This window comes from Elgaria multicarinata, chromosome 4 (assembly GCF_023053635.1).
Source record: "Elgaria multicarinata webbii isolate HBS135686 ecotype San Diego chromosome 4, rElgMul1.1.pri, whole genome shotgun sequence".
Classification (NCBI taxonomy): Eukaryota; Metazoa; Chordata; class Lepidosauria; order Squamata; family Anguidae; genus Elgaria; species Elgaria multicarinata.
In genome coordinates this window covers 6,198,560-6,216,512 of record NC_086174.1, presented here as the reverse complement: position 1 = coordinate 6,216,512, position 17,953 = coordinate 6,198,560, and the positions used below count along the sequence as shown (strand labels likewise).

The 17,953-nt window shown below is 44.9% G+C and overlaps 1 protein-coding gene across 1 annotated transcript in view; it reads right to left on the bottom strand.

The window, feature by feature from the left end:
- Positions 1 to 1,162, bottom strand: part of C4H8orf74 (chromosome 4 C8orf74 homolog) — a 42,183-nt gene extending 41,021 nt beyond the window's left edge. Inside the window, exon 1 of the mRNA XM_063125369.1 lies at positions 1,115 to 1,162. Coding sequence (XP_062981439.1) covers positions 1,115 to 1,162 — 48 coding nt within the window. The remainder of the gene's footprint in view (positions 1 to 1,114) is intronic.
- Between the last annotated feature and the right edge of the window lie 16,791 nt (positions 1,163 to 17,953).

The window sequence follows — 17,953 nt, the reverse complement described above, 5'->3', positions numbered from 1 at the left end:
GGTTGTTGTGGGGGTCAAAAGGGGGTTGGAGAGAGCCTTGCAAACCACCCACAGCATTTTGGAAGAAAGGGGCAAATAAACAAACATGAAGAAATAAAATCTACATATCTAAACAATCCAATCATTCAGTAATCACATCACGCCAGTCCTTTTCCAGCTTCATTGGCTGCCAGTCCAGGTCTGGGCCCAATTCAAAGTGCTGGTATTGACATTTAAAGCCCTAAACGGTTTGGGGCCAGGTTATCTGAAGGAACGCCTCCTCCCATATGTACCTACCCGGACCTTAAGATCATCTACAGGGGCCCTTCTCCGTGAGCCCCTGCCAAAGGAAGTGAGGCAGGTGGCTACTAGGAGGAGGGCTTTCTCCGCTGTGGCACCCCGGTTGTGGAACGAGCTCCCCAGAGAGGTCCGCCTGGCGCCTACACTGTACTGCTTTCGTCGCCAGCTGAAGACCTTTTTATTCACTCAGTATTTTAACACTTAATTTTAACTTAAATTTAAATTTTACTGTTTTAACTCTGTATTTTAATCCTATATCAACTTTGCTGTGTGGTTTTATCCTGGTTGTGCTTTTTATACTGTATTTCGTAATTGTGTTTTAACCTGTTGGGTGTTTTACTGTGGTTTTAATTTTTGTGAACCGCCCAGAGAGCTTCGGCTATTGGGCGGTATAAAAATGTAATAAATAAAATAAAAAATAAAATAAATAATTTTCTATTTTTTCAAAAATGCTCTCTCGCTCTCTCCCTGTCTCTCTCACTCACACAAACACATACACACACACACCACACACACACACACACACACACACACACACACACAAATACATGCAAACCCAAAAATCGAACCTGACTAACCCTTCTGAACTATCAAAGAGATGATTCTGAATATTACATTTCAGGGCTCGATTTATGAAAGGAGGTCTCCTTATTACAAAACCAGCCAGTACTTTTTGCTCCAAAAACAAATCTGCTTCTCAGCTTTATCCTGATTTCCACGAGAGTGGAACTTGGCAAGCTCTTGAACATATAATATATCGGGGAGTGGGGGGGGGGATCTCATCACCTCCCCCCCACCCCCACAATAATCGGTTCAACTTTTTTCTTTTATTTACCTTCAGCTGAATGACGGTCTCCACACCCTCTGCGGATAAGTTGGCCATCCTTCTTGGGAATCAGTTGCTAGGCAACGTTGGCTTGTGATGCACAAAACTAGGGAATGAAAGGCGCAAGTGAAAGGTTCTGTTAGAACTGAGCGCTCTCTTCTAAAGCAGGTGACTGGAAGCACATTACAAAGCGCGTAAAGAAGGCCACGGTCGCTCTTCACAACGTCAGAACTGCTGGGCAGGATCTACGCAATTGCTTTGTAATGGTTTATAACAGTGCTGACAACTGTTCCGGCCCAGGACACGCTCCGTGTACTGCTTTCAACCCGTTTCCAAAGCGTTATATCCTGCTTGGTGTAGATCTGAGTCTGATGATGTCAGGCCTCACTTATCTGTTGTTTAAAAAATAAAATAAATAAATAAAAAATGCACACACAGTAGCTTTGGCTATGGGGCGGTGTATAAATAAAATAAATAAATAAATAAGTGTCTCCTGAGCAGAAAACTGACATTTGGGCAAATGACCAAGTCGCCTCCGAGGGCCTAAATCTCGCCTTGGTTTCTGTGCCAAGGTGAGTCAGGCAACCCCTGAAGCAGCCCCGAGGCAGATTGGGGCTGCTTTGGGGGCTCCGAACCAGCCTCCAAGGTGGATTGGGGGGTCCCTGCACAGCCCTATTGAAATATTTGGGCAATGATTTGGGAGATGGATAGAAGCGTGTCGGGGATAGATAAGACACTGCTGTGGGGTCTTTTTAGCTAAGATTTAATTAGAAGTGGTCTGCAAGGCTTTCATAGAGTAGTAGAGTTAGAAGGGGCCTACAAGGCCATCGAGTCCAACCCCCCTGCTCAATGCAGAAATCGGAGGACACGATCAGAGGACTATTCCGTGCAGGACACGGAATAACGGGCTTAAGTTAAGGGAGGCCAGATTCCGGCTGGACATCGGGAGGGACTTCCTGGCTGTTGGAGCAGTACGACAATGGAATCAGTTACCTAGGGAGGTGGTGGGCTCTCCCACACTAGAGGAATTCAAGAGGCAGCTGGACAAGCATCTGTCAGGGATGCTTTAGGGTAGGGTGACCATATTTGGGAAACCAAAAAAGAGGACACCTAGTGTGTGTGGGGGGGGAAGCAGCTTTCTGAGTCCTGCAGAAAGTACGTTATTCCCCCGCCACCTTCAAGAACCCGATTGGAGTGGAGGAGGGGAAAGGATTTCATTCTGCACCACCACCATCCACTCCAATTGGGGCCTTTTCTATAATGTCAAGGAATGACCCACTTTCCCCTTTAAGACCTCAATTGGAGCTCGGGGTGGGGGAATGATGTGCCTCAAGAAAGCATGTCACTCCCTCCTGCCATGCTAATGGCAGCCTTAAAGGGGAAGGTGTGTCATTCCAGGACATTATTGAAAATTATAGAAAATCCCCCCTGACACCATGGAAAGAACAAAAACCAGGACAAATCCGGGGAAATCCTGACAGTTGGTCACCCTACTTTAGGGTGGATTCCTGCATTGAGCAGGGGGTTGGACTCGATGGCCTTGTAGGCCCCTTCCAACTCTGCTATTCTATGATTCTATGACCCCAAACCTCCATTTCTAAAAAAAAAAAAAGAAAAGAAAGGGGGGAAAAAAACTTAACTCAGGCTGCACTCCTATATCCACTTACCTGGGAGAAAGCCCCATTGAACTCAATGGGACTTACTTCTGAATAGATGTGTATAAGATTGCATGGTCCGTGGGACTTCTGAGCGTTGTAAGTGAGCTATGCTGTGGTTGCACCTGTTTAACTGGTTTTGCGAGACTTTGGCAGAGTTTGCACTGAATCAGAGACAACTCGGTTTCACCGCTTGAAATGTGGCAAAGACTGAGTTCTCAAGGAGGTGATCAACCGGCCAATGGATGGAGGAGAAATATGTTTCAGCTACTTCGTTTGTTTTACCAGAATTGATCCCGTTTGCAACTCCGGAAACCAAAGCTTGGCTCGGAACACAATTTGCAGTCAGACGTCCAGCCATTTCTGAACTTGCCATGTGTTTCGACTGCATTCGGGGAAAATACCAAAAACCCTTTGGTAAATGCACAGAAAACTGCATACATTTTAAAAAATGCAAACACACACTCTTAAATCAACAGGAGAAAAAGGAGTACAATTGAAAAATGTGAACAAAAATGTGTAGGTTTTCGAAAATGTGCGTTGAAATTTACACACATTTCCGGGAAGTCGGTGGGTAGGAGGGAGATCAAAACCTGATATGGGATGACTTGGGAAAAGGTTTGCAATAGAAACCAGAGAATTTTATTGTTATTGCACACATCTACCTGTGTCTGGGCTGAACCAGTTCAAATTTTTGGGAGATTTTGGGAGACTCACATGACTGAAGGCTAGGGCTGTGCACGCCCTCCCCAAACTGCTTCGGATCCTGATCCAGACAGTCCGGATTGGGCCCAAACCAGTTCAGGTCGATCCGGACCTCCCCCGACCCACACCGGATGCAGAGCGAGATCCGTAGGTCCCGATCGATATTCAGATACCATTCCCCCCCTTCCCAACTTACTTGCCTCTGTGGCGGACGGCGGAGGCAGGTAAGTGGGGAAGGGGGGACAAAATGGGGGCCTAATAAGCCTAACTTCCCCCTTACCTGGCTCCGCTGTCCGCCACCGCATGGACTGCGGTGGACGACGGCGCCAGGTAAGCCCCCATCCCCCCAAGTAAGCCCCCTTCCCCACTTACCTGGCTCTGTCGCCGTCGCCGCACGGACCACAGCAGAGGTGGATGGGGGAGCCAGGTAAGCTCCCCTCCCCACTTACCTGGCTCTGAAGCTTCGGAACGGTCCAGATCGCTTTGAACCATTCTGAACTGCTTCGGACCAATCCGGACCTCCCCCGATCCGCTTCGGAGGTCCGGATTGGCCCGCTCCACTTCGGATCCAGGGATCCGTAACAGAGCAGAGCACATCCCTACTGAAGGCTCCTCCATACAAAAATATTCCCTCCACATAGAAAGCAAGCATGCGAGGCAAGACGTGAGTCATGGCTGGCTGGGGAATGCTGGACATTGCAGGGTGTTTTTTTCCTGTCTAAACATGCATAGGATTGCGCCCTGAGTGGTTGAGCCAGGAAGTTGGAGCAGCAGCAACACTTCACCTGGGCCATGAAAGTGCAACATTGCACCATTGCCATGTGTCTCTCAGCCTCAGTCCCGTAACTGCACTACTTACACCAGGTCATAATGGTGACCTACCCTAGAAGGTTGCTGAACAACAAAGTGCTTTCGACTCTAAAGCATTATATACATCATGTTATTTTTTTTCTTTTAGAGAGAAATCTAAGTATGCTTTTAAAAAAAATCATTGAACAAATAGGATGTTTCCCCTATCCTTGCACCAAAGCTGTTTTTTTTTTTTTTTTTAATGATAATGATGATGACGATGTCTTATTTCTCACGCGTGGGTTTTTTTCTAGTTGGACATGATGGGATTTGCCAAGTCATGCTGCCTTTTACTGCGCTCAACATCTAAGGTCCTCCTCCGAGTGCCTACTCCAAGGGAAGCTCGGAGGATGGCAACAAGGGAGAGGTCCTTTTCAGTGGTGGCCCCCCGACTGTGGAATGATCTCCCCGATGAGGCTCGCCTGGCGCCAACATTGTTATCTTTTCGGCGCCAGGTCAAGACTTTTCTCTTCTCCCAGGCATTTTTAACAGCATTTTAACAGCATTTAACAACGTTAAGTTTGTTTTTAATGGACCCCACAATTGTTGTTTTTAAATGGATACTGTTGTTTTTATACTGTTTTTATGTGTGTGTGTGTGTGTGTGTGTGTGTGTGTGTGTGTGTGTGTGTTTAAATTGTATACTTTTAATGTTTACTATTTTTAAATGTTGTAAACCGCCCAGAGAGCTTCGGCTGTGGGGCGGTATATAAATGTAATTAAATAAATAAAATAAATAAATACTGATTCAGGAATTTCCTGACTGTTGAAATTATTATTATTATTATTATTGTTATTATTATTATTATTATTATTATTATTATTATTATTATTATTATTTTGTTACATTTATGTCCTGCCTTTACTCCAAGGAGCTCAAGGTGGTGTATATGATCTTCCGCCTCCTCCTCTTCCTCTCTATTTTATCTGCACAACAACACTGTCAGGTAGGCCAGGCTGAGAGTCAGGCCACAGCTAGACCTAAGGTTTATCCTGGGATCCTCCAGGGTTCGCCCCTGCCTGAGCACTGGATCCCCTGTGTGTCACCTAGATGAACAGGTTTGACCCCTGGACGATCCAGGGATAAACCTTAGGTCTAGGTATTGCTTCAGTCACCCAGGGAGCTTCATAGCCAAGTGGAGACTTGAACCCGGATCACCCCAGTCCCAGATCAACACTCTAACCATTACACCACACTGACTCTCCATGTTGGCTGTTATTAGAAAACAGGCTTAAAAAGAAATGGCCTTCGATCTTTCAGGTGGTAATTCTGCCCCCCAAATGGTGGGACACTCTGTTCTTCTAGTCCTAGAAACTGCAGCTCGGTTTGCATGAATGAATGACAGAGTAGAAAGCTACGGGCTGCCAGGCCCATGATCTATCGTGGCTAATCTGGATTTCAGACTAAGTGAGCTGATTATCATCGACGAAGAAGAAACACAGAGGATACTGATCAAATGCAGTCCCAACGCACGCTTTCTGGGCCAAGCCCTAGCATTGCTTCGCTGGGCCTGTTAGAAACGTTTAAAATGGGCCCAGGTCTATGAAGCAAGTCAGAACCATTGGGCAGCTGTTGGGACCCTGGCAAGACCAACCAACGCTGACGCTTGCACTGGCCAACTGCAGTGGTAGGTGGCCATTTAAGAACAGAAGAAGTGCCCTGATGCTGGATCAGACCAAGGGTCCATCTAGTCCAGCACTCTGTTCACGAAGGGGCTGACCAACTGTCGACCAGGGACCCACAAGCAGGACATGAGAGTAACAGCACCTTCTCACCCATGTTCCCCAGCAACTGGTGCACAGAGGCTTACTGCCTCTGATACTGGAGGTGGCACACGACCATCAGGGCTAGTAGCCATTGCTAGCCTTCTTTTCCAGGAATTTCTCCAATCTCCTTTTAAAGCTATCCAAATTGGTGGCCATCACTACATCTTGTGGTAGTGAATTACATAATTCAACTATGCACTGTGTGAAGAAGTCCTTCCTTTCATTTGTCCTGACTCTCCCACTAATAAACTTCATGGGATGACCCCGGGTTCTAGTATTTTGAGAGAGGGAGAAAAATGCCTCTCTATCCACATTCTCCACACCAGGCATAGTTTTGTACACCTCTATCATGGCTCCCCTGAGCCTCCTTTTTTCCAAGCTAAATAATCCCAATTGATGTAACCTTCCCTCAAAGGGGAGTTGCTCCAGCCCCTTCATCATTTGAGTTGCCCTTTTCTGCACTTTCCCCAGCTCTATAATATCCTTTTTTTAGGTGTGGTGACCAGAACCGTACACAGTCCTCTAAGTGTGGTCGCACCATAGATTTGTATAAGGGCCGTATGATACTGGCCGTTTTATTTCCTTTTCTTATAATGCCTAACATGGAGTTTGCCTTCTTTGGTGTCATCGGCAAACATGGCGACTTCACTGCTCACTCCTAATTCCAGATCATTTATGAACAAGTTGAAAATGTCCCACAATGCTTTGGAGCGATGTCATGTTGGACGCATTATGGGAAACTAAAATGGCTGCCCACTGCTGCCATGTAAGCCCACAGCTGGAGGAGCTGCTGATGTAGGCCGCTGAAAAACATGGAAAAATGACCCTGCATGGAAAAATTGGGGGATTGAGTGGTGTCCTTGAGCCCTCAGTGTAAGCTCCATATCTTATATCTCTCCATATCTGCAGAGGCCACCATGAGGGAGGAGGCAGCAGCCAGGCACCTCTCCACCGTGCCTGGGTCCAGCTCCAGCTGAGAGCCCCCTCCCTCCTGCTACCAACTGTCTCTGCAGAAGCCACCATGAGGGAGGAAGCAGCAGCCAGGCACCTCTCCACCATGCCTGGGTCCAGCTCCAGCTGAGAGCCCCCTCCCTCCTGCTGTCAACTGTCACTGCAGAGGCCACCAGTGAGGGAGGAAGCAGCAGCCAGGCACCTCTCCATCATGCCTGGGTCCAGCTCCAGCTGAGAGCCCCCTCCCTCCTGCTGTCAACTGTCACTGCAGAGGCCACCAGTGAGGGAGGAAGCAGCAGCCAGGCACCTTTCCACCGTGCCTGGGTCCAGCTCCAGCTGAGAGCCCCCTCCCTCCTGCTACCAACTGTCTCTGCAGAGGCCACCAGTGAGGGAGGAAGCAGCAGCCAGGCACCTCTCCATCATGCCTGGGTCCAGCTCCAGCTGAGAGCCCCCTCCCTCCTGCTGTCCCCTGTAACTGCTGAACTTTCCAACTAAGATTGTAGTGCCTGAATTTGCTTTCCTTTTCCCCCTCCTCCTCCTCCCTCCCAATCCCCTTTCCTTTTGTGTCATGTCTTTTAGATTGTAAGCCTGTGGGCAGGGACTGTCAAGAAATACTTTTGTAAGCCGCCATGAGAGCCTTTTTTGGCTGAATGGCGGCATAAAAATACTTAAATAAATAAATAAATAAATATCTGGAAGCACCTTAGATAGCTCCTTTAGAATTCTGTGGGGTTCTGACTGAAATCCAGAGCGGATTCACTGCCCCGCTGACATCAGAGCTACCAGCCTCCACTGCTAGGGACTTCATTCCCTACAAGGGTGCCACAACTAAAAAGTCCCTTTTACCAGTAGTTGCCCTCAAGTCTAGGGCAAATTAAGTGGGCAAGAACTGTAAAAAGGGCCTAGAGTTAGGAGCACAGGAAGTAGTTTTGACCAAAAATTACAACAAGTAAAACAATATATACTTCCAGGACAACCAGCAAATAACAGCACATTTATTGGTGATATATATTGCAGTCTTATATTCACTTATCTGTGAATAAGGATGCTGCCAGATGGACTTTATGCAACTATTTCACCTTTTCCTCGTTAATTGATTTTTTTTCTGGTAAGGAAAAAAAAGTTCAAAGAAGCAGTGGGGGGGGGAGAAACAGGAGGGTTACAAATGGACGATAAAGAACTTTTCTACACAAGGCTGTCAATCCACTGTCTGTACTTTCAATTGGATTGTAGAACTGAGACCAGAGCTCTAAACAAAGAGATGTTCCTTTCCTGCTTTTCTGCTACATAACCTCTAGGTGGTGGCGTAGTTTAACAAAATAATGTAATTACACAAGTGGGGAAATGTGTTTTGTTTTGCTTTCAGATGAAATATTGAATTTTTCATGCTCTAACCCCCACCCCACCCCGGAAGGTGTTTTTAAAAAACAGAAATTAAATTAGAGGGCCATGATGTCATCTCTCGGCTTCGTCCTTTTTCTTCTGCTGCCCCTTACGCCTGGAACGCTCTTCCAGAACACTTGAGAACTACAAACTCAATCACTGCTTTTAAAACTCAGCTAAAAACTTTTCTTTTCCCTATAGCCTTCAAATATTGAGTTTGTTCTGACTCTATACTGTTAGCTTCACCCTACCCGGTGCCTGTTTACACTTCCCTGTGCCTGTTTGCATTCTCCTTCCCTCTTTATTGTTTACTACAACTTATTAGATTGTAAGCCTATGCGGCAGGGTCTTGCTATTTACTGTGTTATCTGTACAGCACCATGTACACTGATGGTGCTATATAAATAAATAAATAATAATAATAATAATAATAATAATAATATTAAAAAATCCCATGAGTGTAGAATGATGAGTGCACAAAATATGCTTTGTGTAGAAAAGCAGTAGACCCTACTGTAGAATTCTGGGTATGATGCAAAGTGGTTGCACAATAAAAGCCTCATCTGGGTGTACCCGTAGGCTGCAATCCTATACTTTTCCTGGGAGTAAACCCCTCTGAACACAATTGGACTTACTTCTGAGTATACAGGTATAGGATTGCGTTGTCCATGGGGCCTGTTTCTGAGTAGACATGTATAGGGTTGCATTGCACAAGTCAGAGTGTTCAAAAATTGATCAAACTCCCCATGATCTGGCACTGGAATTATTGGCTGACACTCAATTATATTACCTGCATGGTAGCCCTATGCCTTGCCATCCAATAAGATATGGTCCAGCTTCACACACAAAATGTCAATAGCTCTAATTTATACATTTCCTGCTCCTTTTTCTAATTTTTCTGAGAGCATGGACTATGGCAGTAAGTCCTAATGGTTGAAAACAATCCTGGATTCCATTTAATAATATTATCTTTTGTTTTATTTATTTATTTTAAAAATATTTATTTAAAACATTTATATCCCGCCCTATATCAATAAGATCTCAGGGCGGCGTACGGATAAAAGCATACAGTATAAAAACAGTAAATATACACAGCTAAAAACAAATTAAACCATAAACCAAGTTAAAACGATATATAATTTAAAAGCAGTAAAACTATTAAAATAGGGTGACCATGTGACCAGATTTGCCCGGATTTGCCCGGATTTTCGATAACAAATCCGGGAGGGGGAGGGGAAATCCGGATTTTCTCCAAAGAGCAACTCTAATGGGAATTAACAAAAATGCTTATAACTCTGTCATTTTTAAAGATAAAGACATGAAACTTGGCACGATGGTAGCTCTTAGGAAGGGCTTTAGTCAAATCAAATTTGAAACAGATCCGTTCGTCCGTTGATTTTTTAGGGATTTTTTAAAAATTGAGGTTTTAAAATTATTTTTAAAATCATCATTTTTAAAGATAAAGAGATGAAAGTTGGCACCATGATAGCTTTTAGGTAGAGCTTTAGCCATACCAAATTTGAAACAGATCTGTTCTTCCATTGATTTTTAGGAATTTTTTAAAATGTGAGGATTTTTTAAAAAATAAAAATGTTATTTTTAAAGATAAAGAGATGAAACTTGGCACCATGATTGCTCTTAACAAGGACTTTAGCTATGCCAAGTTTGAAACAGATCTGTCCATCCATTGAGTTTTAGGATTTTTTAAAAAAGTTTGAGGTTTTAAAATTATTTTTTAAAAATAATTTTAACATCGCGACCATGTTGTCCTCCTTTTTGGTTTCCAAAATATGGTCACCCTAATTAAAACAGTTAAAACAATGTGCCTAGTGAATTCAATCATTAAAAGCTTTGTTAAAAAGCCATGTTTTCACTTGGCGCTGGAATAAAATCAGCATTGGCGCCAGTCGGGCCTCCAAGGGGAGGGCATTCCACAGTCGGGGTGCTATAGTTTTGCTATTGAATCTTTTCTATATTGGCTATATATCATCTTATTTCAACATAATGGCCTTCGCTTATATACAGTGAAGATTACAGATCTGGCAGGGGGAGTACCAAATACTTAGGATCATGGCCTAACCCTTGCAGGAGAGGCCATAGCAGTTAGGGTGACCAGATACAAAAGAGGGCAAGTTTTAACTGTTGTGATGAAGAGGGAATTTCACCAGGGGCTGCATGCATACAAAGGACACCTGCTGAAATTCCCTTTCCCATGCAACTGTTAAAGATACAGGAGCTCTGTCCTCCTTTTCATATGGTCACACTATTCAGGCAGCACCTGGGGAAATTCCCTCTTCATCACAACAGTTGAAGCTGCGGGAGCCCTGCCCTAGGGCAGGGCTCCCGCAGCTTCAACTGTTGTGATGAAGAGGGAATTTCACCAGGGGCTGCATGCATACAAAGGACACCTGCTGAAATTCCCTTTTCCTCACAACTGTTAAAGATACAGGAGCCCGGTCTTCCTTTCCATATGGTCACCCAAATAGCAGTGCATCCCTCTGAGGAGGCAGGGCAACAAAGGAACTCCATCAGCTGTGTCCATTGGGGAAGCAAGTAATCTTCATAACCTCATTACTTTCCTGCTTGCAGATGGTGGCTGGCACCTAAGCAGCTTTTCTGCTCATCCTAATCTTATTCACAGCGGCCACGCAACAGGGAGAACAACCCACCACTTTCTTTTCCTATTTCAAGAGAAGCGGGTCTCCTTGCAAATAACTCGATACGAAGCCAGTTTTCCAACGGGGGAAGGAGGAGGTCTGATTTCTGAATGCACGCGAGTTCCCACCGGCCTCAGGAAAGCCAATGGGTAGACCCCCTGAAGGTGCACTAATCTTTTCATTTGAAAACCAACATCGCTTCGGATACTTTGGATTTTCTGTGCCGTTTGCTCAGAAGAGGAGACACAGGCCTTGCTTTGGCTCGGAGGGACTGGAATAAAGTGATGTCCTTGGACAGCCTTCACAGAGGTAAGTCAAGAGATAGAGATAGTTTAATTCTGTCATTATGCCCCGTAGATGCTGCTGGTTCCGATGTCAGTGGGGCGGTGAATCCATTCCGGATTTCAGTCAGATCCACTCAGAACTCTAAAGGAGCTATCGAAGGCGCTGCTGGCTGGTTCTGACTGAAAACCGGAGTGGATTCACCACCCTACTGACATTGGATTCCACCAGTCTCCACTGATGATGTCGCAGGCAGATCTTCAACCCAGTGTGGCGTAGTGTGGTTAGAGCGTTCAACTGGGAGTCAGGAAATCTAGGTTCTAGTCCCCATTCGGCCATGAAAGCACACCGGGTGACTTTGGGCCAGTCACAGACTCTCAGCCCAACCAGGATGGTCATGGGTCTGGAAACAAAGCCCTATGAAGAGAGACTGAAAGAACTGGGCATGTTTAGCCTGGAGAAGAGAAGATGGAGGGGAGACATGATAGCACTCTTCAAACACTTAAAAGGTTGTCACACAGAGGAGGGCCAGGATCTCTTCTCGATCATCCCAGAGTACAGGACACGGAATAATGGGCTCAAGTGACAGGAAGCCAGATTCTGGCTGGATATCAGGAAAAACGTCCTCACTGTCAGAGCAGTACAACAATGGAACCAGTTACCTAGGGAGGTTGTGGTCTCTCCCACACTAGAGGCCTTCAGGAGGCAGCTGGACAACCCTCTGTCAGGGATGCTTTAGGGTGGATTCCTGCATTGAGCAGGGGGTTGGACTCGATGGCCTTGTAGGCCCCTTCCAGATCTACTCTTCTATGATTCTATGATACCTCACAGGGTGGTTGTTGTGAGGATAAAATGGAGAGAAGGAGGATTATGTATGCTGCCTTGTGTTTCTTGGTGGGGAAAAGGCTGGATTTAAATGCAATAAATAAATAAAAACCTGATTTCATAAAAGAACTGGGCTTTAAAATGTCTCCCTTTGATGCCAACGGGACCAGGAATGCAACCCTCAGCTCATTTACTCTAGAGCAGCCCTGTTAAAATCAGTAGGAAGGCTCTAAAATAAGCTTGCTGAGGCTTAAAAGCCAAGGTTGGCATTGATTCTAGTATTGACATTTAACCAATTTGGGAGCTGGTCTTCCAATTGAGGGGGAAACTTCCTAAAAAAAATAACATCTAACATCTAGCACCGTATGTGGCATCCTGAAAATCTGAGCTTTTGTTAAAGACAAACCAACCAAAAACGCAAGTTTCTAGAGCCCATGACTGTAGCAAACACTTTGAAAATTTCTCCATGCCTTTCCTCCTTTCATAACACCCCAAAATTTTGTTAAAATTAAGACGTATATTTTTGAAGAAGAATAATTTTAATTTGTCTAACTTATTCTGGTTGCAGAATTTGTGTTTTTACGGCACAACTTTTGGTGTTGGGGATAGATGAGGGAGCTGTGCGTCACAACATGGATACAGTTTTGGGAGTCCCCTGGGAAGAAAAATGCATTGGCGGAGTAGAATCTGAGGGTTCATTTTCAGTCAGTGTCTCGACCTACGCTGAGTTCCAGAAGCTGGGCAGCCTGTGTAGTTGTTTGCGTGTTCACCACAGGCCAAATTCAGTTCAGAATCAGAATTTAGTACATCATGACTATGCGAAAGTGAAGGTGATTGCATTCCCAAAGCCAAAATGAGCGCAAATTTGTGCATATAACCAGCTTAGCATTGGCTGACATTTTCCTGCAGCTTTCATGGTCTGGAAGAATGTTGAATATATTTTAATTTGTCCTGGATGCAAATGGCATTGTAGAAAAAAATGGAATAGGATCTCCTCGTCAAAATTCATAGAAACATAGAATAGTAGAGTTGGAAGGGGCCTCTAAGGCCATCGAGTGATCACTTCAAAGTGATCTTGATAGGCTGGAGTGCTGGGCTGGAAACAACAGAATGAAATTTAATAGAGATAAATGCCAATTTCTACATTTAGGAAATAGAAACCAAAGGCACAGTTACAAGATGGGGGATACTTGGCTCAGCAATACTACAAACGAGAAGGATCTTGGAATTGTTGTAGATCGCAAGCTGAAGATGAGCCAACAGTGCGATATGGCTGCAAGAAAGGCAAACGCTATTTTGGGCTGCATTAATAGAAGTCTAGCTTCCAAATCATGTGAGGTACTGGTTCCTCTCTATTCGGCCCTGGTTAGGCCTCATCTAGAGTATTGCGTCCAGTTCTGGGCTCCACACTTCAAAAAGGAAGTAGACATGCTGGAGCGTGTTCGGAGGAGGGCAACCAGGATGATCAGGGGTCTGGAAACAAAGCCCTGTGAAGAGAGACTGAAAGAACTGGGCATGTTTAGCCTGGAGAAGAGAAGATTGAGGGGAGACATGAGAGCGCTCTTCAAATACTTCAAAGGTTGTCACACGGAGGAAGGCCAGGATCTCTTCTCGATCCGCCCAAAGTGCAGGACACGGAATAATGGGCTCAAGTTAAAGGAAGCCAGATTCCAGCTGGACATCAGGAAAAACTTCCTGACTGTTAGAGCAGTATGACAATGGAATCAGTTACCTAAGGAGGTTGTGGGCTCTCCCACACTAGGGGCATTCAAGAGGCAGCTGGACAACCATCTGTCAGGGAAGCTTTAGGGTGGATTCCTGCATTGAGCAGGGGGTTGGACTCGATGGCCTTGTAGGCCCCTTCCAACTCTGCTATTCTATGATTCTATGAGTCAAACTCCCTGCTGAATGCAGAAATCTACCTTAAAGTATCCCTGACAGATGGTTGTCCAGGTGCTTTTTAAAGCCCTCTATTGTGGGAGAGTCCACATCCTCTCAAGGTAACTGGTTCCATTGTCATACCGCTCTAATAGTCAGGAAGTTTTTCCTGATGTCCAGCTGGAATCTGGCTTCCTGTCACATGAACCCATTATTCCGTGTCCTGCACTCTGGGATGATCGAGAAGAGATCCTGGCCCTCCTCTGTGTGACAACCTTTGAAGTATTTGAAGACTTTGAGGCAGGACATCTTAGACCTTGTCTTCATCTGGCCGCATCTGGTGTACTATGTGAAATGCTGAGTACCACATTTTGAGAAGGACATTGGGCGAGGGGAACTCATCTAAAGGAGGGTGACTAGGTTGGTGAGCAGTATGGAGAAAAATGTCCTTTGAAGAACGATTGAAAGAGCTGGGTATATTTAGCTTGGAGCAGAGAAGATTAAGGGGGGGTGGGCAGGCGTGAGAGCAGTCTTCAAATATCTGAAGACCTGTCATGGAGAAGATGGAGCAGGCCTGTTCTGTACTGCTCCAGAGGTCAGGACGAAAACCAAGGGATGGAAATGGCAGGGAAAGAGATTTCAGCTCATCATTAAGAGATACTTCGTAATGGTACTCAGCTGTTTCAAGTGAACAGTGTGCCTCAAGAAACGATGGACTCCCCTTTGGTAAAGGTACTTAAGCATAGGGTTGATGGCTCTGGCTATTGGGCAGTATAGAAATGTAATAAATAAATAAATAAATAAATAAATAAATAAATAAATAAATAAATAAATTGCCATCTGTAGAGATTCTGCAGCTGTATTCTAAATTGAAGATCCTGCATTGAGCAGGGCATTTCCATGGCCACGTGGGGACTAGGACCTGGATCTCCTGACTCCCAGTCCAACATTTCGGCCACTTTGAAGGAATCTGTCTTCTAAGATCCATTCTAAGGCTCTGATTCTGTGACCAAAGATGGTGGGGTCATCTAGGTCTCATGAGAATCATGTGGGCAGTTGTGCTCTTACCCTGAACCCAAGACACATTTTGCCCAGAGAAGGGCTAGCTAAGTCACACCACGTAGGCACTGAGAATCTGCATAGCCTTTCCACTTAATCAATTGAGCCTCTGTTTCATGGTCCTACTACAGTGTGATGCCAGAGTGCACTGGGCAATGGGGATGCAGCTTTTAAGAATGTTGGAAGAACTCTATTGGATTAGACCGAGGACCAACTGGATGCTTCTGGGAAGACCATGAGAGCAACAGAACTCTCCTGGTTTTGTTCCCATGCAACTGGTGTTCAGAGGCGTCCTGCCTCTGATACTAAAGGTGGCATATAGCTATCAGGACTAGTAGCCATTGGTAGCCTTCTGCTCCATGAATTTGTCCAATCCCCTTTTGAAGCCATCGAAGTTGGTGACCATCATGACTTCTTGCCATAGCAAATTCCATTGTTTGACTCCTCATTGTGCGAAAAAGCCCTTCCTTTGATCTGTCCTGAATCTCCCACCCTTCAGCTTTATGGGACAACCACACTGGGTTCTAGTATGATGGAAGAGGGAGAAGAACAGCTCCCTAACCACTTTCTCCACACGAGGCCTCATTTTACACACCTGTACTCTGTAAACTTTCTTCATAGGAGATGTTGGATTGCACATGTCATAGAACCATAGAATCACAGAATAGCAGAGTTGGAAGGGGCCTACAAGGCCATCGAGTCCAACCCTCTGCTCAATGCAGGAATCCACCCTAAAGCATCCCTGACAGATGGCTGTCCAGCTGCCTCTTGAATGCCTGTAGTTGGCCCTAACACAAGACAGGAGTCATAGAACAGTAGAGTTGGAAGGGGCCTATAAGGCCATCAAGTCCAACCCCCAGCTCCATGCAGGAATCCACCCTAAAGCATCCCTGACAGAGGGTTGTCCAGCTGCCTCTTGAAGGCCTCTAGTGTGGGAGAGCCCACAACCTCCCTAGGTAAATGGTTCCATTGTCATACTGCTCTGACAGTGAGGAAGTTTTTCCTGATATCCAGCCGGAATCTGGCTTCCTGTCACTTGATCCCATTATTCCGTGTCCTGCACTCTGGGAGGATCGAGAAGAGATCCTGGCCCTCCTCTGTGTGACCACCTTTCAAGTCTTTGAAGAGTGCTATCATGTCTCCCCTCAATCTTCTCTTCTCCAGGCTAAACCTGCCCAGTTCTTTCAGTCTCTCTTCATAGGGCTTTGTTTCTAGACCCCTGATCAACCTGGTTGGGCTGAGAGTCTGACTGGCCCAAAATCACCCAGTGTGTTAATAAAAATAAATAAATCCAGATGCTTTGACCCTGTGGGACCTGGTTCCACAACAGCATGGCAAATTATTTACCACTTTCAAAACCAATATGTGAACTGAAACGCCGTTATCCTTTGAAATTTGCCCTTGTCCGAATTTTGTGACAGAGTTCTCCGATGCAAACATGCATATATGGATGAAAATAAAGTTCGGAAATAGGGAAAAAATGAGGACGTTAGGCAAAATTCCATACAAAAAGAAACATATCAGGAGAAACAAACACAAAATAATGTATGAATTTTCATGCAAACTTTTTTTTAAAAAGTTGGGAATGAACTGTTTTTAAGATCCTCAAAAGTTTGGGATCAAATGAATTTAACACTGGAAAAATGGGAAAGTGGGAGAAACCAAACTGGGCTGATTTGTTCATCTTTAGAACAAGGTAATTCAGTCAGAAGGTAAATCTGGGTGTAGTAGTAGAGTTCCATGTTGATTTGCAGTAGGTCTGCTTTATTATTTTAAAATACACATCAAATACACTGCAAATCTGTGTTTTTATTGTCATTTTAAAAAATTTGAACTGAAGAATAGTTATTAATTTTTTTAAAAAAAAAATCTCCGCCTTAACGCTGGGAGATCTCTTCATTTACAGATCTCATCTTCTGCCTGTAGTTAAAAGACCTTTGCTTTCCCAGGGTCCACCTTGTTGCATTTTATCTCAGTTCAGCTGTGAACTGCCCTATCAGGTCAAGCTAAAGTACTTAATGCTGCGGCTGCTGTCACAGGTAATCATTGCTAAGAAGCAGTGTGCTTCATTCAGGTTGCTTTACTGCTGACCCGTGGTGGCTATATATGTAATAGGGAGAAACGTGTGGGGGGTTTTCATGTAGAAATCCTTACCACTTTTTGCCTTCCCCTGGCTACCTTCTGTGATGCAGCTTGCTTCATGGGCATTGCATGCTGCTGGTTTGAATATTAAAATTTGCAAAAGGCAGAGAGTTCACCTGCCGTACAGGCGAAGAGCAAGACTAGAATCTGAGCCATCATTTGATTCATTGGTACACAAAGCTGGACCTATAACTGGTGTACAAGAATTTCGTTTATTTTCGCAAATCATATAAACAGGTCCTGTTTGCCGCCCCGAACATGAATATGAACAGGAGACCATGTTCTCTGAAAATGCTTGCAAATGCCTGACCTTGTGTGTACACTAAAAAAAAAAAATGCACATTTTTAAAAAGTTCTTGTCATAAGTTTAGGGTTTTTTGGATAATAAGAGGGCACTGGCAACTTGCAGACTCTTTGTAATATTTGTTTTATCGAATCATAGAATAGTAGCATTGGAAGGGGCCTCTAAGGCCATCGAGTCCAACCCTCTGCTCAATGCAGGAATCCACTCTAAAGCATCCCTGACAGATGGTTGTCCAGCTGCCTCTTGAAGGCCTCTAGTGTGGGAGAGCCCACAACCTCCCTAAGTAACTGGTTCCATTGTCGTACTGCTCTAACAGTCAGGAAGTTTTTCCTGATATCTAGCCAGAATCTGGCTTCCTGTACTTTAAGCCCATTATTCTGTGTCCTGCACTC